Genomic DNA, 26,934 nt, shown 5'->3' on the forward strand with positions numbered 1-26,934 from the left:
GCCCAGCTACGCCTCTAATTAACTGCGGTGAAAAAATAATATTTATCCCTGTGTGATGGGGAACAATGAATGCAAAAGACCTTTGATGGTGAAGATATAGTCTCCCGCAGAGGGCAAGGCAGAGAGAGCCTTATTCGCTGGGTGTCATTACAGGCCCGATAAAACACGCAGCGCACTCCGGGAAGGATATATGAGGGTCTATAAAATATTATAATGAGCCTGGGACCACCGGAGACCCTGGCCAGCACTCCAGCTGGAAGGCCTGGATGCCAGCTCTGGTAGAACTTGGATGTTCTGGAGGGTCCGAGGAACAAAAACAGCACCTTTAGCTATGGATGCCATGAGAGGCAGCGGTGGTGTAGTGGTTATAGTACTGGACCTGGGAGAGACCAGGGTTTGAATCCCTCTACTCAGCCACGAAGTTCACGGGGTATGACCTCGGGGCCCAATCGCTGCTTCTCTCAACCTAACCTGCCTCGCAGGGTTGTTGTGGGCATTAAATTAGGAGGCAGGGAGAACCATGTAAGCCACATCAAACTCCTTGTGGGAGGGGAAAGGTGGGATGTAAAGGCAATCATTCAATCAATCAATCAATCAACCAATCAATCAGTCAGTCAATCAATCAATCAATCAATCAACCAACCAACCAAGCCCCCCTCAAATCTCGATCCAAGATCACCCAAATTTTAAAACCTTTTTTGTGGGGGGAGGGCTCTCTCTCTACCTCTCCCTCTCCCCCCCCCCTCTCATGGTCATCAATGATTTTATGCAAATCTATGTTGCAACCACATTTGGAATATACGGTACTTTGTGTGTCTATAGTTCTGGTCGCTTCAACCCCACCAAAAAAATGGGGTTGGAAAAAGTTTAGAAAAGGGCCACCAGACAGATTGAGGGGTTTGGACAAAATGTGAGGAAGAGGCAACAGGATAGAAGTTTAAGAAAGAATGCATGGAAGGGTGAAAACGGGCAGAGAGAAGCTTTTCCTGCTGTCTCCTAACACTGGAATCCATTGAAGCTGAATGCTGGGAGATTTAGTATGGCTGAAAGTAAGTCCTTCTTCATTCTGTGCAGAATTAAACTGTGGAACTCTCTGCCACAGGAGGCAGGAATGGCCACCAGCTTGGATGCTTTGGCAAATTCATGGAGGAGGCTCTTGTGTTGGAATCCTGCTTTGGGGCATCAGGAGGCTGGCCTAGATGGGCCATTGGCCCCATCCAGCAGACTTTCCTGACATACGTACATACTCTACTCTTGTTTCCACCAGGATCCTCATCTTGGGGGCCTGATGAAGAGGTCTAGGGGCCGCATTCCCCAAACGCCCATGTCCTCTAGGACTGCAGCTCTGGCCAACACATCTAAGTAGCACCTCAACCCCACTGGCCCCAACTAATTCATTTTCCCTGAGGCTCTGCGGGTGCCGGAGGGTGAGGAGAGGAGGAGCGACTCTCGAGGAGACCCTCCAGAGCACGGAGGGGAGCATCCTTGGGAAGCTCTGCCTGATTCCTCAGCCCTGATTCATGAAAGCAGCCGGGCCATGAGTGATATTCCCAGGAGAGCGTTTAGACGGGAGCCGGTGCGAGTAATTTAGTGGGAGCATTAAGACGGCACCGGATTACTTATTTATGGGAACTTCTTGACAGATCTGTCGCTCCATAATTCATGCCGCGGAGCGTTTAGTCAGGGTCGCCAGTAAATAATTCACTTATTATAAACTAAGGGGTGTTTTGCGAGAGGCTGAATTACGGCCTCCCTCCTGATTCGGGGCTGTAAATATGGAAAGTGACGGCGCCGTCGTCTTCCCAGGCAAGAATCTGGGAAGGAGAATCACAGAATCAGAGAAGCTCAGAGCTGGAAGGGACCCCGAAGGTCATCCAGTCCAACCCTCTGCAGTGCAGGAATCTCAGCTCAAGCAACCAGGACAGGTGGCCCTCTGACCTCTGCTTGTGGTGGTTGTTGTTTAGTCGTTTAGTGGCGTCCGCCTCTTCGTGACCCCCTGGACCAGAGCACGCCAGGCACTCCTGTCTTCCACTGCCTCCCGCAGTTTGGTCAAACTCATGCTGGCAGCTTCGAGTGCGTTTTAGAAGACATCTGAAAGCAGATGTGTACAGGGAGGATTTTAATATTTGAGGCTTTTGGCATTTAAAAATGTTGTTGGAAGCCACCCAGAGTGGTTGCTGCAAGCCAGTCGGATGGGTGGATAATAATAATAATAATAATAATAATAATAATAATAATAATAATAATAATAGCAGCAGCAGCAGTAGCTTTGGGGCACTGTGAATTGGACAGTTTCAAGTTAAAACACCTCAATTTCTCCACCCTCACCTCTTAGGGATGATGGAAGTTGTAGTTTAACAATATTCTGGGGAGTCAAAGGGTGACCATCAGAGATAGAGAATAAGAATAAAAATCAGGATCAGGCCAATGGCCCATCTAGCCCAGCATCCAGCAGGATCCGAGTGCCAGAGCAACTCCCTCCCCTCATGTGATTTTCCAGCAATGGGGATCTCCCTTTCCTCCATGTGTTCCCCCAATCCTCCCTGTGGCAGGGAGTTCCACAGTTTAATCGCACGCTGCACGAAGGAAGAGAAGGATCTCAGCCAACCGACAAAGAGAACTGAAGTCCGTGAATGTTTATGCCCTTAAAACATGTCTCAGCCTCTAAGGTGCCACAAGGCTCTGTGTGTTGATGGCACTGTGGAAATAAAACTCCTTGTCAATCAGATTTCAAGCATCGCCGGCTCCAGCGTCTGATCCCCCCTGGATTTCACAAAAGAGGCTCACGGCTTTGCATCGTCAGCTGCAGCACGAAGGCCGTGTGTTTCCTTGCCCCTTCCCCTGATCTGGATGTCCGGGAAGTTCGAAGGATATTGCAGAGTTGGAAACGATTCAGAAAAGGGAATGGAGCGGCTCCCCTAGGGAGAAAGGGAGCAGCGTTTTTTGACTTCTTAGTTTGAATAAAAGACAAGTCAGAGAGACCTGATAGAAGCTTATAAGGCGATTCCTAGATACAGAAATCTTCCTCCTCTCAGAACTCATGGGCTGAGCCTTGAAGCTGAACCTTGGGAGATTCAGGAAAGATAAAAGGAAGCACTTTGGAGAATTTTGGCATTGCAAAATAAAGAAAATGCAAATTATTGAGGACAGCTGCATTTGATGTACGTTTTAGAATACATCTGAAAGCAGATGTGTACAGTGGAGCTATGGAACTCACTGCCACTGGAAGCAATGATGGCCACCAACTTGGATGGCTTTAAAAAAAGATTAGACAAATTAATGGAGGAAGAGGGGCTCTTGAGGACTACTGGCCACGAGGGCTATGGGCAGCAATGCTTGTGAATACCAGTGAACTGAAGGAGAGGAGAGGGCAGCAGCGCTCAAATCCTGCTTGAAGCTTTCCCATAATGAGCATCTGGCTGGCCACTGTGAGAAGACAATGCTGGACCAGACGGGCCATTGGCCTCATCCAGCATGCCCTTCTTATGTCCTTATGGAACCCCCAGTTGCAGAGGCAGTCTATCTGGCTTCCTAGGTTTGCAGGGGTAAAGGTAAAGGGACCCCTGACCATTAGGTCCAGCCGTGACTGACTCTGGGGTTGCGGGCTCATCTCGCTTTACTGGCCGAGGGAGCCGGCGTACAGCTTCTGGGTCATGTGGCCAGCAGGACTAAGCCGCTTCTGGCGAACCAGAGCAGCGCACGGAAACGCCGTTTACCTTCCCACTGGAGTGGTACCTATTTATCTACTTGCACTTTGAAGTGCTTTCGAACTGCTAGGTGGGCAGGAGCAGGGACCGAGCAGAGGGAGCAGGGTCCAGGGCGGTGGAGACAGAGGGACTCCATAGATTATTCGTTGCTTGCTTCCCTCCCCATCCCAGTGTTTCCCCTTCCCCAGCTCCTTCTCCCACTCCCACCGCTTCTCCTCTTTCCGAATCCCAAACAGGGTTTATTATCTTGCCGCCTCACTGCGACCAAATTGATCAATGTTTCACGCAGCTGGAAAAGCAGTGGGCAGGGAAGCGGAGATTAAACAAGGAAGGAATTTTCTGGTTTTGCTAAGAGGAGCTCTTCTTTTCCCCAGCCCCTCTTGTCAAAGGTCCCTCTCCCCATCCTGATCTCTCCTGAGCTGAGAGGATTGGGGGCTGTGCAGGCTGGATTTCATAGAATCACAGAATTGTAGAGTTGAAAGGGATCCGCAGGAGTCATCTAGTCCAACCCCTTTCAGTGCAGGAATTGCAGCTAATTCCAACCTCTGCTTAGAGACTTACAAGGAAGGAGGGCCCACCACCTTCTGAGGGAGTCCATTCTGCCATTGAACAGCTCTTACCATCAGAAAGTTCTTCCTAGTGTTTAGTCGGATCCCTTTGAATCCCTGTTCTTTGGCTTCTAGTAGAATGCTTTTTAAACAAGCGCATGTTTTAAAGCTCATTCTTTTCTTTCTCGTGTGCTCTGCTGGAGCTGGTCTGCGACCATATAATAAATGATTTTATTTGATCTGATATACTGCTTCCCCTCCCAGCTAAGATTACAGCAGAAGCAGCGGAGATAAAATCGGTTAAAACTTGCCGTAAAATCAGGAGGGAAACCTCACTTACCAAACACCTGCTGGAAGAGAGAGTCTGGCGCTAAATGCCTGAAGTTCAACAGAGAAAGAGCTTGCCTGTTCTCAGGTGGGAGTAAGTTCCACAGGACCACCCTATGGCATGTCTTCTGGCGGATGTGAGCCCTGAATCTGGGCCATGGGGGACAAATGGCAAGCCTGTGCAAGATTTTGAGAACCAGAGTTTGACCCCAGCAACTGTTTAATTGCGTTTTCCACCAGCTGGAGCCTCTGGTCCAGACCCCAAGGGCAGCCCCACACTGAGTGCATTGCAGCTGTCAAGTCTTGCTGATTCCACACCCTGCCAAAAGGATCCTTTTTCTCCTTCACTCAGTGCACACACTCTGGAACTCCCTGCCTCAGTGACGGCCACCAACTCGGGTGTCTTTAAAAGAGGACTGGACAAATTCATGGAGGAGAATGTGCTCTCTGTGGGGCTTCCCTCGCGCTTGACCCGGAAGCTGCCACTGGTGCAGGATGCTGCAGCAAAGTTGCTGAAAGGAGCGAGGCCTTGTCTGTTTGCAACACTGGTGATCAGAGTTCTACACCAGTTGCTGATTTGCTACCGGGCCAAGTTCAAGGTGTTATTCCTAGTATAAAGGTAAAGGGGCCGACTTTGGGGTTGCGGCGCTCATCTCGCTTTACTGGCCGAGGAAGCCGGCGTACAGCTTCCGGGTCATGTGGCCAGCAGGACTAAGCCGCTTCTGGCGAACCAGAGCAGCGCACGGAAACGCCGTTTACCTTCCCGCCGGAGCGGTACCTATTTATTTACTTGCACTTTGATGTGCTTTCGAACTGCTAGGTTGGCAGGAGCAGGGACCGAGCAACGGGAGCTCACCCCGTCGTGGGGATGCGAACCGCCGACCTTCTGATCGGCAAGTCCTAGGCTCTGTAGTTTAACCCACAGTGCCACCCTATTCCTAGTATACAAAGCCCTTAACAACTTGGAACCCGCCTGCCTTTGAAATCGCCTGAGCCCACATGTGCCCACACAACCACTGTAAGGGGTGGAATTGGCATTGCCCCAGGTGCCACAATATACCCATTCTGAACTTAGTAAGATCTTGTCTGGGTAGTGTGGGAATGCCTACCTATCCTTGGAACTCCCTGCCTATTGATACCAAGCAAGCGCCTTCGCTGTTCTTTTTTCAGCGCCTGCAAACCCCCCCCCCCCAAAAAAAAATTCTTGTTTAGACAAGTCTGCCCGGATTTTTAGAAAGCTGGTGTGTGTTTAAACCTGCTCTAGTATTTTAACTGTTTGCATGTTTCAAACTGTTGTAATTTCCCCCAATTTTTTTTGTTTTATCTTTTTGTAAATGACTTTCAGTCTTGGTTTTACATTCAAGCGGTGTACAGTTTCTGTAAAATAAGTACATAAATGGCTGCTAGCCACGATGTCTGTGGTCTGTGCCTCCGTGGCCAAAATCTTCCAAATACCAGTAGCGGGAAACTGCAGGAGGGGAAGAGGGCTCCGGGTTCAAATCCTGAGCTGAGGTATTGTTTAGATGTTTTTGTTGGTGTGTGGGGTCATTGTTGCTGTTGCTGCTGTTAATTTATCTTTATTTTGGATCTTAGAATAACAGAACCATGGAATTGTAGAGTTGGAAGGGGCCCCTCAGCGCTCATCTAGCCCAACCCGCTGCAAGGCAGGAATCTCAACTAAAGCATCCCTGACGGACACCCATCCAGCCTCTGCTTAAAGACTTGCAAGGAAGGAGAGTCCAACACTTTCTGGGGGAGTCTGTTCCACTGCCAGGTGGAAATGGTTCACTTTGGTCGGTTGGATGTTTCATTTATGGTTTATGACTACTTTTGTTGTGGTTGCAATTTTAAAAAGTGCGTTGCAAGCTGCCTTGAGCAGCGCTTTAACTTTGGAAAGATGGCATACAAATAAGGCGACTGATCGATTGATCTGCTGAATGCTGCTTGACTGATTTAGAGGCTTCCTTTTTGCTCATGTGGTCCTTCAAGAGAGCGGCAAAATGCCGCCTGCCTGCGATGCTGGGAACTCAGACTCTGACAGGGGCCAACATCCCTCACAGCCTGGGATTCCCTCCTGGGTAAGAGGGAGAGAGAGAGAGAAATCAAATCCTTCTCCAGTTCCCAAAGCAGCCCAGAGCTGCCTAATGTCTCTCGCAAAGATGTCACCGAGAGTCCTGAGGGGACCCAAAGTGTCTGGGCTAAATATCATTTCTGGAGACTCCTCAACTGCCTGCCAACGTCCAGGGGATGGAATGAGAGCCACTACTTAGCACATCGCAGAGAGAGAGAGAGAGAGAGAGAGAGAGAGAGAGAGAGAGAGAGAAAGAAAGAAAGAAAGAGAAAGAAAGAAAGAAAGAATGCATTAGGAGGTTCTTCTTAATGTTACAGGTAGGTAGTTTGTTGGTCTGCTGTAGTCGAAATAAAATTTAAAAATTCCTTCCAGTAGCACCTTAGAGACCAACTAAGTTTGTTATTGGTATATAACAATAACATATTATATATTGGGTGTGTGTGTGTGTGTGTGTGTGTGTGTGTATCACAATAACAAATTTAGTTGGTCTCTAAGCTGCTACTGGAAGGAATTTTTAAATTTTCTTTCTTGATGTTAGTCAGCCTCTGCCTTCTTGCAACTTGAATCCATCCTGTCCTCCACTCTGGAGCTGCAGAAAACAGGCGAGTTCCCCCACCTTTTATTCCAGGGGGGAAAAGCACTGGAAGAGCTGGTTGCCATATCTTGATAAAAGTGTGCCAACGGTGCCATCATAAAACAGCACCCTACACACACACACACACACACACACACACACACACACACACACACACACACGGAGCCTTGTTCTGCATAGGATGGACAGAGGAGGTCCACAAAATCAGTCGCAGCAGAGGAGGGCCATGATCCAAGGGTGCCCCCCTGCCCCTCCCGACATTTTGCAACCTGAATCGCTACGCCATTGAGGCACCAGCTCCTGCCTTCATCTGACCCAACCCAGGGAAGAACTTTTGCATCTCCTTGAGAAGAAGAAGAGTTTGGATTTGATATCCCACCTTTCACTCCCTTTAAGGAGTCTCAAAGCGGCTAACATTCTCCTTTCCCTTCCTCCCCCACAACAAACACTCTGTGAGGTGAGTGGGGCTGAGAGACTTCAGAGAAGTGTGACTGGCCCAAGGTCACCCAGCAGCTGCATGTGGAGGAGCGGAGACGCGAACCTGGTTCCCCAGATTACGAGACTACCGCTCTTAACCACTACACCACACTGGCCAAAGTGCCAAAGGGGCGCATTCCCAACCTGTGTCCTCCTTGCCCAGCCATCTGAGCAATGCAGGAGCTCAAGGGATGCTCCCAAGTGCCTTGACTTCCCAGACACTCATTCACACAACCTGGCAGACACCCCCTTTTCCCATCCTAGAATCAGAGAATTGTTGGACGGGAACTCCAAGAGTCATGTAGTCCAACCCTCTGCGATGCAGGAATCATGGCTCAAGAATCCCTGGCAGATGGCCACCCCACCTGCATTTAAAAACTCCCAAGGAAGGAGAGGGAGTCCGTCCCACTGTCTAACAGCTTTTACCATCAGAGAGTTCTTGCTTGTGTTGAGTCGGAATCTCCTTCCTTGTCCCTTTCTGTCCATCGCTTCAGGTCTGTGGAGCTGCAGAAAACAAGCTTGGTCCGTCTTCCCTTCAGGTGTTTGAAGACGGTTCTCTTGTCACTTCTCAGTCTTCCTTCTCCAGGCTAAACATCCCCAACTCCCTCGACTGTTCCTCATCAGGCTGGGTCATCATGATCCCTTCCTCCCCACAGACACACTCACAAACTCCTTCTCCCTGCTGGATATGCCCTGCCATTGAAAGAAATCACATTAAGGGGGAAGAAAAAACCTCTTTCAGAACCCAACACAGTTTATTGCTGCCACCTGCTGGACAGGTTAGAGTTGAGGATATCTTTTTTTGGTTCGAAAGAAGAGGATAAGTTTTTTTGAAGCATAACCATCTGTTTGGGGACTTTGTCTGCTTCTGGCTATAAAGGTAAAGGTAAAGGGACCCCTGACCATTAGGTCCAGTAGTGGCCAACTCTGGGGTTGCGGCGCTCATCTCACTTTATTGGCCGAGGGAGCCAGCGTACAGCTTCCGGGTCATGTGGCCAGCAGGACTAAGCCGCTTCCAGCGAACCAGAGCAGCGCACGGAAACGCCGCTCACCTTCCTGCCGGAGTGGTACCTATTTATCTACTTGCACTTTGACGTGCTTTTGAACTGCTAGATTGGCAGGAGCAGGGACCGAGCAACGGGAGCTCACCCCATCGCGGGGATTCGAACCGCCGACCTTCTGATCGGCAAGTCCTAGGCTCTGTGGTTTAACCCACAGTGCCACCCGTGTCCCTACACTTCTGGCTCTGGCGGCTTGCAATTCTCTGCAGTGTTAGACTTTTCTGGTTTTGTTTTTAGTCCAACAAACTTGTGTGTTTCTATGAGTGGTGAAGGGTCACTGAAATCTTCGAAAAGACGGATCACCAACAGTCCAGCCCTTTGGAGCTTGTCTTTATTGGCTAAAATTTGTTTGGTTGTAGACCAGTCCCTAAAGGTCACCACAGCTCTACTTTGGACCTTGTCAAATGCAAGAAATTTTACGTTGATAATTTTCTTTGCTGAGACGAGGCCTCTAATGGCTAAGTCAAGTTTCTTGAGAATACTGGCTGTTCATTGTGCAAGTGTGGGGAATCCTCTGTATTTGGAGAGGGGTAGGAAGAAAAGTTTATATTTGATTAGGATTAAATTTCGACTGTTGCGGGCTCTTTTGTCGTGAGCCTTTGTGGGTAGATTTGAGTATATAGGGTTTCCTTGAGGAGTCTTGTAGGAAGTTGGTTGCTTAGGATCTGGGATTTCCTTTGGTTTTCCTGAGACTCCACTAGCTGGCAATGTTTGTTCTACTAGGTTTTGAGGCCTAACCTCTTGATGGTTGACAGGTTAGAGTTCTTTATTCAACCTGGAGTTATTAGCAGACAATGACAAATCCCTGGTCCTCCTGTTAACGGAGAAATCTGAGGGCTGCCTTGGACAAAAAACAAGGACACCAGCCAGGAAAATTGGAGCAAAACAGCAGCCAGTAGGCTTGGTCTTTCTTGAAGACTCTCGCGACAGGACTCCCACCTGCCTCAAGGTGGAACAAGATGGAAACCCCAAACAAAAGAGCCCCCAAACTTTATTAGCTGCTAATCCCCATGTTAAAGGTAAAGGTACCCCTGCCCGTACGGGCCAGTCTTGACAGACTCTGGGGTTGTGCGCCCATCTTACTTAAGAGGCCAGGGGCCAGCGCTGTCCGGAGACACTTCCGGGTCACGTGGCCAGCGTGACATCGCTGCTCTGGCCAGAGCCAGAGCCAGAGCCAGAGCCAGAGCCGCACACGGAAACGCCATTTACCTTCCCGCTGGTAAGCGGTCCCTATTTATCTACTTGCACCCGGAGGTGCTTTCGAGCTGCTAGGTTGGCAGGCGCTGGGACCGAGCAGCGGGAGCGCACCCCGCCGCAGGGATTCGAACCGCCGACCTTTCGATCGGCAAGCCCTAGGCGCTGAGGCTTTAACCCACAGCGCCACCTGCGTCCCATAATCCCCATGTCACACCCCCCCAAACTACATCACTAATACATCACGGTTACATCATGAAAGGGGAGGTCTGGTGGCAGGAATCTGAGCATCCTGGACCCTGCCCCATGGTTCCCCTTGCCCTCCACCAAACACCCATCAAGTGGAACAAAAGAGATCTTTCCATTTCCCTGTTTCCCAGCCAGGTTCATCCCACCCTTTTGGCCTCATCTGGGTTTGTTACTTCTGGCATGGCTACCTGTCTGGCACTCAGGTATCAGGATGCCAGGGATTATCCCTCAGGCAGAGGGGCTGCTGAGGAGCTGAGCTCACAGGTCTAGATGAATTTCTGAAGTTTTCCCAGTGAGCCAGTATAGAGATACATTGATCAGTGAATTGTTACATTTGGTATCGTGCAGCAAAGGCCCTTTGAATAGTTAGGAAGGAACTGTTATGAAGTGTTTTGTGGGGACAAATCACAAAAGTGATGTGCTGATTCTGGTAGTAGGCTGCATATGCAAGATATCTGCTGGAGGGGCAAACACCCCCCCCCAACCTGTACATAAATTCCTGCAACAACCCCACATGCACAAACAGCCCAGAAGGACAGACTTAGCTCACAATACTGCCAGGGTTGTGGATGAAACCCCTTAGGGGAACCTAAGAAGAGGTGCCCCTCAAGTTCCCTTGCCACATCTCAGAATCGTAGAGCTGGAAGAGATACCCCAAAGGTCATCTAGCCCAACCCCCTGTGATGCAGGAGTCACAACGAAAGGATTCCAGATTCTTGTTCCATCCAGATGTTTCTGGCGACCATCCCCATCGCCCTCTGCTGTCAGCTCTTCTGGCTGGGGCTGACGGGATCTGCGGAGTCGAGTAGCATCCTGGGGGCACCACGTTGGGGAAGTTTGGACTGCGCTGGCCAGCAGTGGCTCTCTGAGGTTTGAGATGTCGCCGGGGAACGAACCTTGAACCTTCTGCATGCAAAGATGGCAACCTGCCAGGAAACTACCAAGTGGGCTGAACAGGGCCAGCACCAGGGTTTTGCAGGGTTTTTGGTGATCCTACCTGCCCCCCCTTGCTATTTTTGCCCCCTCCTTGTTTTCCTTATTCCTGCTGCCCCCACTTGCTTGCTGGACAGAGAAGCAGCAAGGAAAAGTCAAATTGGTGAAATTAGCACTCTCTGAAATTGTACAAGAACCAAAACACACCCATCTTTCGAAACCCAAACTGATCTGAATTTTGCCATGCAGTTCTCCAAACAAAGAATATTTTACACACACACCCCCCAAAAAAAACCCACCACACCCACAGAAGAAGCATCTATTAAGGGAAAGGGTTCTTTCATGTTAACATATTGTAGCAGGGAAATAACATGCAAGAATGCCTTGGGGGGTTGGGGACCCCCCCCCCACAAACCCAGGTATTTCAGTTTAATACAGCCTCCTTTAGGAGGAATTCACACTGAAAGACAGGCCAATTTCCATTAGGATTTTCAAGAAATAAAATAAAATGGCAATTTGCTGCAAGGAAAGCAGAGAACTGAATTTAAGATTGGGATTGAACCCTGAGGAAGGATCCCAGCAGCCTGCAGTTTAGCACCAGTTTGAGGGCACCAGGTTGGGGAAGCTTGGTCCACCCTGACCAGCAATGGCTCTCTGGAGTTCCAGACCAGCCCTAGCTGGAGATGCTGTTGGGGGTCAAACATGGAGCCTTCAGCTTGTTGTACCGCTGCGCTACACCCTTTGTTCTAAAAATAAGACGCTAGTCCTCATGGTTCTCCATAAAGGGATGGTTTAAATAGGAACATAGGAATCATCCTTATACTGAGGGCTTTGATTAGGGACAAAATCGCGGCAGTGGCTTCAGAGGATCAGCACTGGGAAATAGGAATGTGATGCCTGGGAACACCGAAGCATGCATGAATCACGGAATTGCAGAGTTGGAAAAGAACCCAGGGGTCATCTAGTCCAACCCCCTTCAGTGCAGGAATCTCAGCAGATCCTGAGGTGTGCCTCCCTGCCAGGGACTGGTTGGGCGCAGAGGGATGGTGGGAGGAACCAGATGGATCACGGGGCATAATTAGCAAATGTTAATTCAGACTTCTTCTCTCTCTCATTTCCTAATACAGTCAAGCCTCGGCTCTTGAACAGCTCCATTTTCGAACGTTTCGCCGAAAACCGGGAAGTAAATGCTCTGGTTTACGAACGTTTTTTGGAACCCGAACGTCCGACGCAGCTTCTGCTTGAGTGCAAGAAGCTCCTGCGCCCAACCGGAAGTCGAACGGCCTTCTGGAGTGGGTTACCTTCAACAACCGAGGTTTGACTGCAAAGGGGAACCAGAGCAAGGGGCGGACGAGAAGTGGGAGCACTGGAAAACGGCAGGAGGCGGCTGGATTTCCACACTTTGCTCAGGAAGCAGCTGGAGAGCCACTGGCTATTTACAGGAGCATGAAGACGGTGATGAGGGCAGGTGCCAAAAGAGCTCTGGCAACGTGGAAGAAGAACAGGCCGGCCACGAAAAGTCCTGGAAAGACAAAAAGGAGGAGATGTTCCCGATTAAATGGAGGCAGGGGTGGCCACCACCCTTGATGGCTTGGAAAGAGTGTGATGTACGGAGTGGAATAGGATCTAGAATGCAGCAGTCTGCTTGGCCCTAGAACAATAGGATCCAGAATGCAGCAGTCTGATTGGTCCTAGAACAATAGGACCCAGAAGGCAGCAGTCTGATTGGTCCTAGAACAATAGGATCCAGAATGCAGCAGTCTGATTGGTCCTAGAACAATAGGATCCAGAATGCAGCAGTCTGCTTGGTCCTAGAACAATAGGATCCAGAATGCAGCAGTCTGATTGGTCCTAGAACAATAGGATCCAGAATGCAGCAGTGTGATTGGTCCACAGGAGCCACCCAATCCAGCTCCAGGTGGAAGTGAATCCGCAACCTGATTGGCCTATAGGAGAATCCCGGAATTAGTCAATCACGTGGGGCCCATTGCGTAAATAATGTATATAAGGCAGACATTCTGGGGGAACTTCCATTCCTCCTCACCACTAGGAGCTGAAGAAAGAGCATGAAATCCACCCTCGACTCTGAGTATATTTCAAAGAGGATGGGACAAATTCATGGAGGAGGAGAGGGCTCTCGAGGGCTGCCAGCCAGGAGGGCTCTGCCATGCTTCTGAGTGGCAGTCGCTGGGAACCATCGGAGGGGAGAGAGTTGCTCTCACACTCAGATCCCGCTTGTGGGTTTTGCACAGGCTGACCCCTGTGAGAAGAGGAGGCTGCACTAGATGGGGAAGCCACAACAGAAGGAGCAGGTGGAGGCGCAAAGGAATATCAGACTTGGAAACACCTGTCTCACTGGATCAGATTCATCCATTTTGCTGAATTAATTGGCTTGGAAGGAAAATGTGCAATTACCGTAATTGTCACTGTTTTGTACAGTGGTACCTCAGGTTAAGTACTTAATTCGTTCCACAGGTCCGTTCTTAACCTGAAACTGTTCTTAACCTGAGGTACCACTTTAGCTAATGGGGCCTCCCTCTGCTGCCAGAGCACGATTTCTGTTCTTATCCTGAAGCAAAGTTATTAACCTGAGGTAATATTTCTGGGCCAGTGGAGTCTGTAACCTGAAGCGTCTGTAACCTGAAGCATCTGTAACCCGAGGTACCACTGTATTGCATTATTATCCTCCTTAGTGGGTTGGACACCTTTCAAGGTGACCCCAAAACTACAACTAATCAAGAATGTGGCAGCTAGAGTGGGGACTGGGAATGGCTGCTGAGACCATATAACCCCCATCCTGAAAGACCTGCATCGGTTCCCAGTACGTTTCCGGGCACAATTCAAAGTGTTGGTGCTGACCTTGAAAGCCCTAAATGGCCTCAAAGGCCCAGAATACCTGAAGGAGCGTCTCCACCCCCATCATTCAGCCAGACACTGAGGTCCAGATCCGAGGGCCTTCTGGCGGTTCCCTCGCTACGAGAAGCCAAGTTACAGGTGATACGGAAGGGGGGGCATGTCTTCTTTACCTTCTTCTTCACTACAATATATCCATTTATTTCCAATTGTCAATGTCAAAAGGGACTAAAATCTATAAAATTCATAGAAACTCAACGTGCCAATTTGCTCAATTTCTCTAGGACTCCATGACACCTCCCCTGTCCTCCATAATCCCTCAAGCAAGGTGTCAAGACCCTAATCCTGTCAAATCACTCTGCCAAGCCTTTCCCCTGGGCAATGCCAGGTGGCAGACTATACATATTTGGACCATTGTCTTCTCATCACCGGTACTCAGGAAGTGTTTATCTGCGCACATCTCCAACTCTGCATATTCCCCCTCCCTCCTCCATATGTTAATCCGTGTAACCCAGCCTCTTCTTAATGTATTCATGATGTAATCTGTGTAACCCAACCTCTTCTTAATGTATTCATGATGTAACTGGGATGTATTTTGCACTGTATTCTGGGACATGGAGGGAAGTTTCAAAAGTTCATGTCACCCCTTTCTCACGGTTCAATCTCGCCTTGAACCTGTTGCGCAATAAACTTGGATCATCTGCAGCTTGCTCCTGTCTCCGGCTGAGCTCATTTTCCTCCGCAGGGACCCACGGACTTAGTCCGACGAGCTGGGTGGCAGAGCAGCCTCGCACCCAGAATTTTACCGTAACACAGGGAACCAGGCAGAGGGCCTTCTTGGTAGTGGTGCCCACCCTGTGGAACGCCCTCCCATCAGATGTCAAGGAAATAAACAACTATCTGACTTTTAGAAGACATCTGAAGGCAGCCCTGTTTAGGGAAGCTTTTAGTGACCGAGGTGTTAATGTATTTTTAGACGCACAGAGTAGCTGGGGAAACCCAGCCAGATGGGCGGGGTATAAGTAATGAATTATTTTTATATATTATTTGGGGGTGGGATGGGGGAGCACAACACCCCCAAAAGGACCATCTCAGTATTATTCCCGCCCCCCCACTGCCCATTGAACTTCAGAGGGTAGAGGGATGGCGATCAGGAAAAGCACACACACCCCCCCCCCGGGAGAATTCAGCTCAGAGGACGTGTGAGAAAAGGCTCTCCATCCAGGTACCCACATCCCATCCCGTAAATACCTTCCCAGGGAGATGTGGCCACCTATGGCTTTCAGAATGAGCTGGTTCTAAATGAAATGAATAAATCAAAATAAGTCTCACAGAAGCCCCCAGACGCCACATACATGCTTGCTTGGCATGGCGGATATAATTACCTTTTTGCTTTCTCTCTCCAACAGCCTCCCCGTGTTCCAGGGGTTAGGCAAATAATGACTTAAATGACTTCAAAAAGAATGGATGAATACCAAATAATGAATTAGAATGAATAATGCAGGGGAATGGCTAAAAGGGTTCTGGAGAGGGAACATTTGCTGCGGCGCACTTCAGAAATGACGCCATCGTCTCAGCCCAGCTGACAAATGCTCTATTCTCCAAAAAGGGAAAATAATGTTAATTTGGCAAGCTTGATTATTTCAAATATTTGCTGCATAGTTTAGATTCCAGATGCTCCAACAGGATAGGATTGTTAGTATTATTATTTTGATGAGATGTGGAAATCTCAAAAATATTTCTGGCCATTCATGGTCTCTCTTTAGCTTGTCTGCATATCAGCTCATCTGGAGGTGCTGCCTGGGCTGTGATTTGTAATTTGAATTGCAGCAGACCTCCGCTCCTGGGGTAAACAGCTTCAAGTTATAATGCAAAGCGACCCCAATTTCTCCACCCTCACCTCTTAGGGATGTTGCAGGAATTTATGTATAGGTTGGGGGGGGGGTTTGCCCCTCCAGCAGATATCATGCACATGAAGCCCACTACCAAAATCAGCACAATCACTTTTGTGATTTGTCCCCACAAAACACTTCATCACAGTTTCTTCCTATCTATTCAAAGGGCCTTTGCTGCACAATACCAAATGTAAGAATTCACTGTATTCTGGGATGTGGTGGGAGAGTTTTAAAAGTCCTTGTCACCCCATCCTCAGGGTTCAACTTTCCTCTTTGAACCTATTGCGCAATAAACTTTGGTCGACAGCTGTTTGCTCCGGTTGGCTGGACTCCTTCCTTTATTCCGCAGGGACCCGCGGGCTCAGCCCGACCAGCTGGGGGACTGAGCAGCCTCACACCTAGATTTTTCCGTAACAAACACGTTGCAGGATTTCCCCAAAATAGATCAGAGGCAATTCAAATTTCATCCAGCAGAGCTTTACTGCTACTGAAGGCAACTGAGCATAATGGTCACAAATCCAATACAGTGGTACCTCGGGTTACATACGCTTCAGGTTACAGACTCCGCTAACCCAGAAATAGTGCTTCAGGTTAAGAACTTTGCTTCAGGATAAGAACAGAAATCGTGCTCCGGCGGTGTGGCAGCAGCAGGAGACCCCATTAGCTAAAGTGGTGCTTCAGGTTAAGTACAGTTTCAGGTTAAGAATGGACCTCCGGAACGAATTAAGTACTTAACCCGAGGTACCACTGTACAGTAATACCTCAGGTTACAGACACTTCGGGTTACGTGATTTTGGGTTGCGCACCGTGCCAAACCCAGAAGTACCGGAACGGGTTACTTCCGGGTTTTGGCGCTTGCGCATGCGCTGAATCGTGACCCGCACGTGTGCAGACGCGGTGCGGCAGGTTGCGGATGCTGTGGGTTGTGAACGTGCATCCCGCACGAATCACGTTTTGCAACCCGAGTATCCACTGTACATTCAGGACTGGCACTACCCATAAGAAATCCAGTTGCAGCAGCTTTAACTTAAGCTTACATAACTTACAATAAGACTAAACCTTAACACTTTGTTCAGAACAGCACACCAGAAGGAAAGAGAGACAGAAAGTGAAGCCCAGGCTCCTTCTGGCCGTATTATTATAATCAGCATGACCTCGACAGAAAGAGATAAAAGAACCAGTCTAAGCCAGCTGCACTCAGCTTCTCTGAAGGAAGAACCCAAACCTCATGAACCTTCTGCTTGCTTCTTTCACAGAAAGAAGCTTCCAGAAGCCTCTTGAATGAATTAGAATAGAATAGGAAAGATCAGTGCATCAGATCAATACTTTTTGCACTAAGAAATGCAAACTGACATTAACAGTGCGCTGCTTGAAGAAGTTCTTCCTTTTATCTGTCCTAAATCTTCCAACATCCAGCCTCATCAGATACCCACCAACTATGAGAGAGGGATAAAAGCTTTTCTCTACCACTTTCTCAAGGCTGTGCCTCGTTTTCTTCACCCCTCTTTCCTCTAATCTAAAAAGCCCCAAACGCTGCGACCATTGCTCACAGGGGAGATGCTCCATCTCGGTGACCAGTCCGCTTGTCCTTATCTGAACCTTCCCCAACTCTGCAACATCCTTTCGGAGGTGACCTCCTGTCCTTTCTATATCCTGTCCTTTCTATCGCAGTCTCGAATGGATTACCCCTTAAAAAATGGGTACATCACGCTGCCCAACTGATGGGCAAATAGGACCTCTCAGTGACCGAGATCAAAGAGCTTTCCTTATAGTCCCAGAAAAATATTTTCAAATGAACCATAAGGGCAGTGGCAACTAAAAACGACCTAAACTCTGCGTACACATCCACATGCGCCCTGAAATATACCCGGAGTCGAGAGTGGATTTCATGCTCTTTATTCAGCTCACAGTGGTGAGGAGGAATGGAAGTTCCCCCAGAATGTCTGCTTTATATACATTATTTACACAATGGGCCCCACGTGATTGGCTAATTCCGGGATTCACCTGTAGGCCAATCAGGTTGTGGATTCACTTCCACCTGGAGCTGGATTGGGTGGCTCCTGTGGACCAATCAGACTGCTGCATTCTGGATTCTATTGTTCTAGGACCAATCAGACTGCTGCATTTTGGATCCTATTCAACTCAATACATAACACACCCCATTATATTTCAAACTTAGAGAGGCCCACAAACATACTCCTTATTTTAATGAACTGACTTTTGTACAACTTTGGAAAGCTTTTCCAGAGTTACAATTAAATACAATAAACTCTGCTTATAGAAATGGGAGACACAGAGGCAGACCAACAAACGAACGTGTTTGCATTAGGAGATGTCCTGAAGTAGAAGACCTTATGCATTATCTCTTGCACTGCTCCTTATATAATGAAGTAAGAGAGCGACTTTTAGCACCTATAATGACAAGGTCCCCTGGTCAGAACCCCTCTGACTTGATTTTATATCTCCTCGCAGACACAGATAAGTATGTGACCTGGCATGCAACACTCTCTGCAACTGCCGCTAGGAAAACTAGAGCAGATTATATAGCCACCAACTGTAAAGGAGATGAATTTATTTGACCCAACCTACATCAAGCTATATTCTATCTTTATCACCAAACTTTGAATATAATTGCACATTGTATTAATTAACATTATTTTTTAATATATTAGTGGCCATGTGGTGATTTTAGTCTATAAATTTTATTGTCTTAACCTGTATATTAAGGTACTTTTATAGCTCTGTTTAGAGTAGGAAATGTCTTGAGAATAGAAATGTTTTAAGTGTTTTGTATTAATCCAGCATATTTTCTTTTAATTGTTGAATGATCCTGTGTACATTGCGGCAGCCTTTGGCTATGTGCAATAAAACTGACTGACCGACCACAGGCTACGGTGCCCGTCTTTGGTCTTCTGAAGCACTGCAATACTGAGTAGTAGGGAAATAAATCAAAATATTACTCACCTGCAGCTGCAGATTTTGGGCACGATGCATAGGGCAAGACTTCCCAAGCTTTCTGGGTCCCCAAGGCCTGCGCGGAGCAGGTGTAAGAGTCATCTTTGTTCTTGGCGTTCAAGGTGAGGTGCAGCCTGGCGTTGCCAGATGCCGTGTCCCCCGTTTTTGTATTCTTCCAGGAGTAGGTCACCCGAACTTTGGCTCCAGCTCCAGCCTCACACAGCAAATTCATGTTGCAGGAGCTGTTGGCCAGCCTTTCTCCCATGATGTTGATGTCTGAAACGGGAGGGAGGGAAGAGGTGGGCAAGGGCAGGGTCAAGAAATCGCAGCCATCTTCCAGTCTCAGAAGGGGGAGCCAGCTTGCAACCTGCCACCCCAGAGGGCAGGGCACAAACCAACGGATTCAAATCTCAAGAAAGGAGATCCAGACTAAGCATTGGGAAGTTCCTGGTGCGAAGAGCGGCTCGACCGTGGAATGGACTCCTCGGGAAGTTGGTGGACTCAGAGACAGGTCGGGGCCTGATCCAAGATGCCAACGTCTGGCAAAAACAATAACGCTAGGAAAATGCCACCTGTGCTGCTCATAGGAGTAGTACGATTCATGCAACACGTTGGCAACTAATATACAGTGGTACCTCAGGTTACAGACGCTTCAGGTTACAGACTCTGCTAACCCAGAAATAGTGTTTCAGGTTAAGAACTTTGCTTCAGGATGAGAACAGAAATAGGACTCTGGCGGCGCGGTGGCAGCAGGAGGCCCCATTAGCTAAAGTGGTGCTTCAGGTTAAGAACAGACCTCCAGAAAGAATTAAGTACTTAACCTGAGGTACCACTGTACACACAATAATTACCAAAATGATTATGCATTCTTTCTCAATCTTCTGAGAAAAATACAAGACCTTATGCAAAGCCACAGAGACTTGCGAACTACCCAACTTAAGATGAACTTATAATGTCTGATTTCAATAGATTTTTCAAGTGCTTAGCTCAGTCTTTTGTTTTCTTTATCATTTTTGGTAAGTTCATGAAGATACCAATAAAGGGTAAGTTCGGTGTTGTTCACAATACCAAGAGATTGTGAAGTTGTAGATGGATGTTAATGTCTGCAACTTCATTAACATCTATCTGCAACTTCACTAGCATCTCTCCGTATTGTGAAGATAAAGAAAACAAAAGACTGAGCTAAGCACTTGAAAAATCTATTGAAATCAGATATTATAAGTTCATCTTAGGTTGGGTAGTTCACAAGTCTCTGTGGTTTTGCATAAGGTCTTGTATTTTTCTCAGAAGATTGATAAAGAATGCACAATCATTTTGGTAATTATTGTGTGTATATTAGCCGCCAATGTGTTGCATGAGTCGTACAAGGTCTTGTAAAAGGCTTAAGGAAATGGGTCCCCAGGTGCATGTTAGCTGGAAAGGGGGTCCTGTGGGAAGTAACATCGCCGTAGCAGTCAAGTTCAACATTTCCTGTTTGCCCAGAGAGGATGCGCAGGGGGGTGTTACTCTAGTCAGTATAACTTCCTGTGACACCTGGTCTGGAGCATCCTCCCTCTGCGTGTGAACAGGTAGATGGGCGTGACCCTGGAAGACCCCATAAAGGGACCGGTCACGCAGCCATCTGCTTTCTTGAGACCCTTCTCCTTCTCTGGATGCTTCTGCTGTCTGCTGGCTCTCAGCCAGCAGCGCATGGGCTCATTCCTCACAAGGGGATGAACCCACACCTTTCTCTGTATCTGTAACTACAAGCTAAAGCCTGCCTTTGGGATCACACTGTGGACGGAATGTGAGTAAACCTTGTTGCTTTTAAGGGAAGACCGTTGTGTCTTTATTCTTTTTAAGAGGGAATAAAAGGGGAATTTACCAGGAAAAACAAAACACCAGGAATTTACCAGGAACAACAGATATTCAAATGAATCTACCAGCTGGCTTCCTGCTATATAGTGGGGAATGTACTCTGCTACTGACTCACTAGCATGAGTGAGGAAGGATAATATAGAACCAATATATCCTCTCCTGCTATCCACAGCATTCTCACAAGTCCTGGGTCTGGAAAGGGGGAAGACACCTCGCTGAGAGTGGCCACTCACCACTTTTCAACATTTCAGGCAGGAGTCCTTTCCCCCAGGATGCCATGGAGGAGGGAGCCTGGGGCCGTCTGGACGTGAAGTCCCTGCTCTACCACTGAACTGCAGCCTGACAACCAGGATATTTTTCACCCTTTTTCTTTGCCAGGGTTACGTACGTTCTTGCCAAGCAAGCAACCGGGTGCCTGCCCTCTCTTTGCTTCAAAGTTTGACGGTTGCATCTAGCAAATAAGATCTGCTGAGGAAGGATAATTTTAGCTGCTGTCGCAACATTTAAAACTAAAAGCAGCTGCCCAACTTTCTTCCCTTCTTGGGTTTGGTGTAACTTCTCGGTTGAGGAACTGACAATTTCTTGGAAAACTCCTGAACTTAGTAGCTGCCAGACACGGCTTTGATTAGTCACAGAATCCTAGAGTTTCCAAGGGTCACGTAGTCTAACTTCCTGCAATGCAGCGATCACTGCTAAAGCATCCTTGCCAGATGCCCCCCCCCCGATGGAGAGCCTGCCCTGCAGGGGGTGTCAGGATCCCTGCTCCATGATTGCAGTCATGGGATTGTTGTCTTTCACATGACGGTGTATGTTTTGACTCCACCAAGTGGGACATGACGGAGACAGGATGTTTGTGTCACTGTGTTCCGTGAAGTGGGACTATTGTCCTTTGTCCCTTTTCTCTTTGCTGTCTGATGCTAGAGAGAGAGGGAGCCATGTTGCAGTGCTCCGTGTGTGTTTATATGCAAATAAAGTAGATTAGCCAAAATGCTGAGTTGCTGAGGTCTGTCACGCGAAATGCGCAAACTCTGCGGATCCCTAAGTGTGCTGGTGTCAGTGATGTTCGGGCTGAAGAAAGCTTTTGAAGCTCCCGAACGGATGAGCAGGAGGGAGGGAACATGCCAGTCGGACATTCTTCTTTGAGCTGATAGCAGCCTTTGCTCTTTTACTATTCAGTTCAAATTCTCTGCCTTGAACTAAGGCCACAGCCCTACCATACATTTATGAACCTATCTGCTTTAGTATTTTAACTTTTGTATGTTTTAAAGTATTGCTGTGATTTTTCCTTGATTTCCTTGTCATTTTTAAAAAATAATCAAGTGGTGTACATGTGACATAATGAAATAAATAAATATCTCTATAACTTGTACAAAGTGCATAACTTCCCGCTCCAATAATCCTGGGAACCGTAGTTCATTCAATGTAGCTCTCTGGGTGGGGAACTGTGGTTCCCAGGATTCTTGGGGGCGGGTGCTTCAAATGTGCATGGGAGGCGCTTGAATTTGCAGTTCTTAGAAGTTACTTACGGAAGACGAAGAGCGTGTAGCGGTTCAGCGTCTTGGAGCCTTCCTGGGTCAACGTCGAAATGTCATAGCCTCCTCCGTCTTCCAAGGTGAGGTTATGGATTTGGAAGGCAGGTTCCTCCTCCAGGAAAGATACCCTTTCGGAATACCTCGGGTCTAGGACCGTGACGGGCTTCCCTTGCTCCCACATAGCAACGGCCTTGCTGGGTGGGCCAGCGGACCTCAACATGAGACCCGAGAAAATGGTTCCTTTTGGAATCACGACAGGAAGGCTGACCGAGTGCCCCACATCTTTGGGGCCTAATTCAGCGTGGGTCGCTGCAGGACTGTCTGCGCCTTGGAGAGGAGAGAGAGAAGAGGGAAGAAAGTGAATTTGGAGAGGATGAGAGTCACGCGCCATCAACAGGAACCAGGTTGAGACATTGACCAGAGCATTTCAGCAACCTGGGGTTTTGGGGGGGGCAGTGGGGGTTGGATATTAGATAGGCTTGCAAAGCAACTGAGGGGGGAGGCACATGAGCTGATAAGCCATTTCAAAATGGGGAGCAGTTAGGGGGGAAAACCTAGGGGGCACAGCCGAGTCCCCCATCTCCTCACACCCCTTTCATAGAATGGTTGAATCCTAGGGGCTATGAGGGTCTTCTGGTCCAAATCCCAGCAGTGCAGGAATCACAACTAAAGCATCCATGTGATGACAGACGGCCGTCCATCCTCTGCTTGGAAACCTCCAAGGAAGGAGAGCCCAATGAGGGAATTTGTTCCACTGTTGAACAGCTCCTGCCCTCAGGAAATTTTCCCTAATGTTTAATGGGAGTCTCCTGCCTTGCTATTTGAATCTCTTGGTTTGGGTCCTGCCTTCTGGAGAGATCAAGCCTGCTCCAATTTCCATGGGGCAGCCCTTGAGATATTTGAAGACAGGCCCCTCTTACCCATTGAGGCTAGTGGCAGGGATGCCAGGGCGCCAAGTTCTGGAGGGCGCCAGGCAAGAGTCCGGGGAACACCGATTGAGTGCGCTGAGTGAGCGAGGGGGCGTGCTCGGTTTCCCCCCCTCTCCCTTTTAGCCTGCAGGCACCAAATTCTGCGGGGCACCAGAAGGCTAAAAGGGGACAAACCAAGCCGGCGCTTGGCGGGAGCGGCACATGCATCCTTGCTCGCTCAGCACAGGCCTGCTCGCTTGGTGTGCTGCTTGATGTGGCCACCGCAGCACAAAGCAGCCAGTTGAGCCAGGAGGTGCCGTGTCCAGCCTTTGACTCTTCCCCGCCAGAGAAGCCACCCTCCAGCCACTGCCCGCCTCCTCCAGCCCTAAAAAAAAGGTCAATTCTGGGAAAGGGGGGTGGGCGCCGGAGGGATCTTTGCACCCCGGTGCCGAATATGTTTAAGACGGCCCTGTTTGAAGATGGCTATCCTATCTGCTAAGGGACGTGGGTGGCGCTGTAGGTTAAACAACAGAGCCTAGGGCTTGTTGATCAGTAGGTCGGTGGTTCGAATCCCTGCGACGGGGTGAGCTCCTGTTGCTCAGTCCCAGCTCATGCCAACCTAGCAGTTTGAAAGCACGTCAAAGTGCAAGTAGATAAATAGGTACTGCTCCGGCGGGAAGGTAAATGGCGTTTCCGTGCGCTGCTCTGGTTCGCCAGAAGCGGCTTAGTCCTGCTGGCCACATGACCCGGAAGCTGTACGCTGGCTCCCTCGGCCAGTAAAGCGAGATGAGCGCCACAACCCCAGAGTCGGTCACGACTGGACCTAATGGTCAGGGGTCCCTATACCTTTAACCTGCAATCCTGCACACAGGCAGGGCTCTCATAAATGGAGGATAGTGTGAGGATATTCCGTTCCACCTTCAGAACAGACATGTGGAATTGTTGCATGTCACATGTCTGTTTACACTCCAGCACAGCTTGCTGGGAACTTCTGTATGCGTACAGCTTTTGCTTTTGCTGTCTTGCTTGGACACCAAGGAGATTGGACATGTTTTCCTTTTGTCCTGCTGCATGCTGAATAAACTGTTTGCAAATATGCTCACACAACTTCTGCCACTTCTGTTGTGTAATGTTTACTCTGCTGAGTAGCCTGCCCCAGCTTCTGAAGCTCAGGTCGCTGATGCTGCACCAAGGACTGGAGATGTCTGGAGCCAGCTGGGGGCCTGCCTTGGTTGCATGCAAGGGGGTTGCTGCAGTTACGCTTCTGGGCTTCCCAGTTTGGGGCTTCGGGCTGGACACTGTGAGAAACAGATGCACCCCCTTTGGCCTGATCCAGAAGCCAACCTCTTCTGGCCCCTAAAGCAGTCTCTCTAGAGTCCTAGGCAGTGCTTCCTCCGCCCTAAAAAAATGTTTAGGGGTGATCTCATTTTGATTCAAGAAAATCACCCTTTTAAAGTTCAAGTCAGGAAAAATAAATACAATAAATGGACAAAAGCACAAAGATTCACAAAATGTTTAGGGGTACGTGTACCCCTGGGTACCCCCAGAAAAAGCACTGGTCCTAGGTTCCCAGAGCCCTCTGGCCGCTGTGGGGACAAGAGGTGGGACTAGCAGGTCCTGGTGCCGCGGACGCTGGGATGTTCTGTTGTTCACATCTGTCTGACACCCACAGAGGATGCTTCGTGTTGTTGTCTCCCACCACCCGGTCAAGTTATGCTTCTCTCAAAATGCCACTAGCTGACACAATACTTCTTGAGCAATTAGTGGGGATGACCTTGCTTGTTTTACAGGCACACACCCAAACCCCATTGCCAAATCTTTCCAGATCAGTTGCTCTTACTCCTAAAAACAACCATGAGGAACATCTCAGAGCCCAGAAGCTGGATCAGGCCCAAGGGGGCCCATCAAAGCAAGCCTCCTGTTCTCACGGTGGCCATGCAAAAGCCCTTAAGACCTAGAAATCTTGATAGACTGCTTCTGGACCTGGAGGTTCCACCAGGACCTAAGAAGGGTCCCAGCCAGTGCAGCCTTCTTGCTTTGCAGTGGCCAAATGCCACTCAGAACCAACAACAACAACAACAACAACAACAACAACAACAACAACAACAATAACAACAATAATAATTTATTTTTAGGGCTTTCCATAGGACAGGCGCCACCATCAAGGAGGCCCTCTGCCTGGTTCCCTGTAACTTGGCTTCTCACAGCCAGGGAACTGCCAGAAGCACAATTCAAAGTGTTGGTGCTGACCTTGAAAGCCCTAAAAGGCCTCAGTCCAGTAGACCTGAAGGAGCATCTCCACCCCCATTGTTCTGCCCAGACACTGAGGTCCAGCTCCGAGGGCCTTCTGGTGGTTCTCTCAGTGCGAGAAGTGAGGTTACAGGGAAGCAGACAGAGGGCCTTCTCGGTGGTGGCGCCCGTCCTGTGGAACACCTTCCCACCAAATGTCAAAGAGAAAAACAACTACCAGACTTTTAGAAGACATCTGAAGGCAGCCCTGTTTAGGGAAGCTTTTAATGTTTAATAGACTATTGTATTTTAATATTCTGTTGGAAGCCGCCCGGAGTGGCTGGGGAAACCCAGCCAGATGGGCGGGGTATAAATAAAAAATCATCATCATCATCATCATAACACAGTGGGCACAGTGAGCATCGTAAGGCTAGGACCCCAATTTGCAGCTTTTCCATCAGGCTACAGGCAAAGGCGAGAGATGAGACCTTGGGGAACCAGCAATCCTGGCTCTCCTCCCGCCCCCAAAATCTCCCCTTTCTAGTCTGCTGCTACAACAATTCTCTGGGGCTGAGGCTGTTTGCATAGCAGGGTGATTTGCAGTGACAAAGGGACCCCAGCACCTTCTGGACTCACAAGCCCACCTAATTCCACCTCTGGGCACAGACTCTGTGATTTTTGCATTGCTGGGGTCGGACTGGGTGACCCGTCGGGTCTTGTCCATCTCTACAGTTCTATGAGTCTACAGAACGTGCGCTTAAAAACCAAAACCAAAAGCCAACATCTCATTGCGCCCTTCAGCACCCCATAATAACCAGATATTTATTTTCAACGCTTCTGATAAAATGTCCCGCCCATGATTCCATGGCTGCAGTTAACCAGCCACGATTTCGTCCTTTTTGTTAAGTGCTCATCAGAAGGGGTTGGGGTTTTTTGTTTTTTGGGCACCTTGAGCTCTTTGGAGAAAAAGTGAGATACAAATGGAATATCATAGTTCCCCCTCACCCAATAAATACACCTTTAAAAGGAAATTGCCTTTTTCCTGGTTGTGGAATGGATGGAATGAACAAATGCCCATTGGGAAGACGGATAAACACCCTGTAAGCAAATCTGCCTGAAGCTCATTGTCAAATAGCCTCTCTGAAAACAACCTGGAAAATTTCCTCAATAAAGACTGGATATTGTCTAACATCTCTGTGAGCAACTGGGGATAAATGTGGAATAAGCAGGGAGCCCTATTCCTCCACACACATTGTTTTCTCGTGCAAGAAGAGGCAAGGGCATTGCATTATGGCGCACACACACAGAGGGAGTTGAACTGAGAGTCACCTGGATTTTACTCACTTGTAGCTTGGAAGGTGAAGAGGAGGAGGAGGAAGGCAACAGCTGGATCCATGTTGGGGTCACGGTGGAGAGATCAGCCCCAAGGAAAACGGGCGAGGAGCCTGGACAGCTCAGCCGGGGACACCCGCTTCTCCTTCCCTTTTCTGCAACTTGGCCAAACCAAGGATGGGGAGCGGCTTCCTCCTGCCCGCCTTCTTGC

General features: G+C 48.8%; 1 protein-coding gene and 1 long non-coding RNA gene across 2 annotated transcripts in view; both read right to left on the minus strand.

Moving 5' to 3' along the window:
- Positions 1 to 5,588: 5,588 nt before the first annotated feature.
- The window catches only part of LOC307205878, a 110,392-nt gene continuing 89,046 nt past the window's right edge, over positions 5,589 to 26,934 (minus strand). The window contains exon 3 of the long non-coding RNA XR_013834147.1: positions 5,589 to 5,598. This is a non-coding gene — a long non-coding RNA (uncharacterized lncRNA). The remainder of the gene's footprint in view (positions 5,599 to 26,934) is intronic.
- On the minus strand, positions 11,483 to 26,909 carry LOC307205715 (T-lymphocyte surface antigen Ly-9-like). Its single transcript, XM_079958467.1, has 4 exons — positions 26,736 to 26,909; positions 22,249 to 22,581; positions 18,875 to 19,141; positions 11,483 to 12,684 (listed from the first exon to the last, which is right to left on the minus strand). The coding sequence occupies exons 1-4, from the start codon at positions 26,785 to 26,787 to the stop codon at positions 12,599 to 12,601; spliced, it is 738 nt and encodes a 245-aa protein (XP_079814593.1). The 5' UTR covers positions 26,788 to 26,909; the 3' UTR covers positions 11,483 to 12,598.

This window comes from Podarcis cretensis, assembly GCF_951804945.1.
Source record: "Podarcis cretensis genome assembly, chromosome: 16".
Lineage (NCBI taxonomy): Eukaryota > Metazoa > Chordata > Lepidosauria > Squamata > Lacertidae > Podarcis > Podarcis cretensis.

Excerpts from the sequence above, each read along its gene's own strand:
- LOC307205715 (XM_079958467.1), bottom strand. The coding sequence starts at position 26,787 with ATGGATCCAGCTGTTGCCTTCCTCCTCCTCCTCTTCACCTTCCAAGCT. Across the intron at positions 22,582-26,735 it reads CTTCACCTTCCAAGCTACAA|GCGCAGACAGTCCTGCAGCG; the intron begins GTGAGTAAAATC and ends CTCCTCTCCAAG. Across the intron at positions 19,142-22,248 it reads CTACACGCTCTTCGTCTTCC|ACATCAACATCATGGGAGAA; the intron begins GTAAGTAACTTC and ends CTCCCGTTTCAG.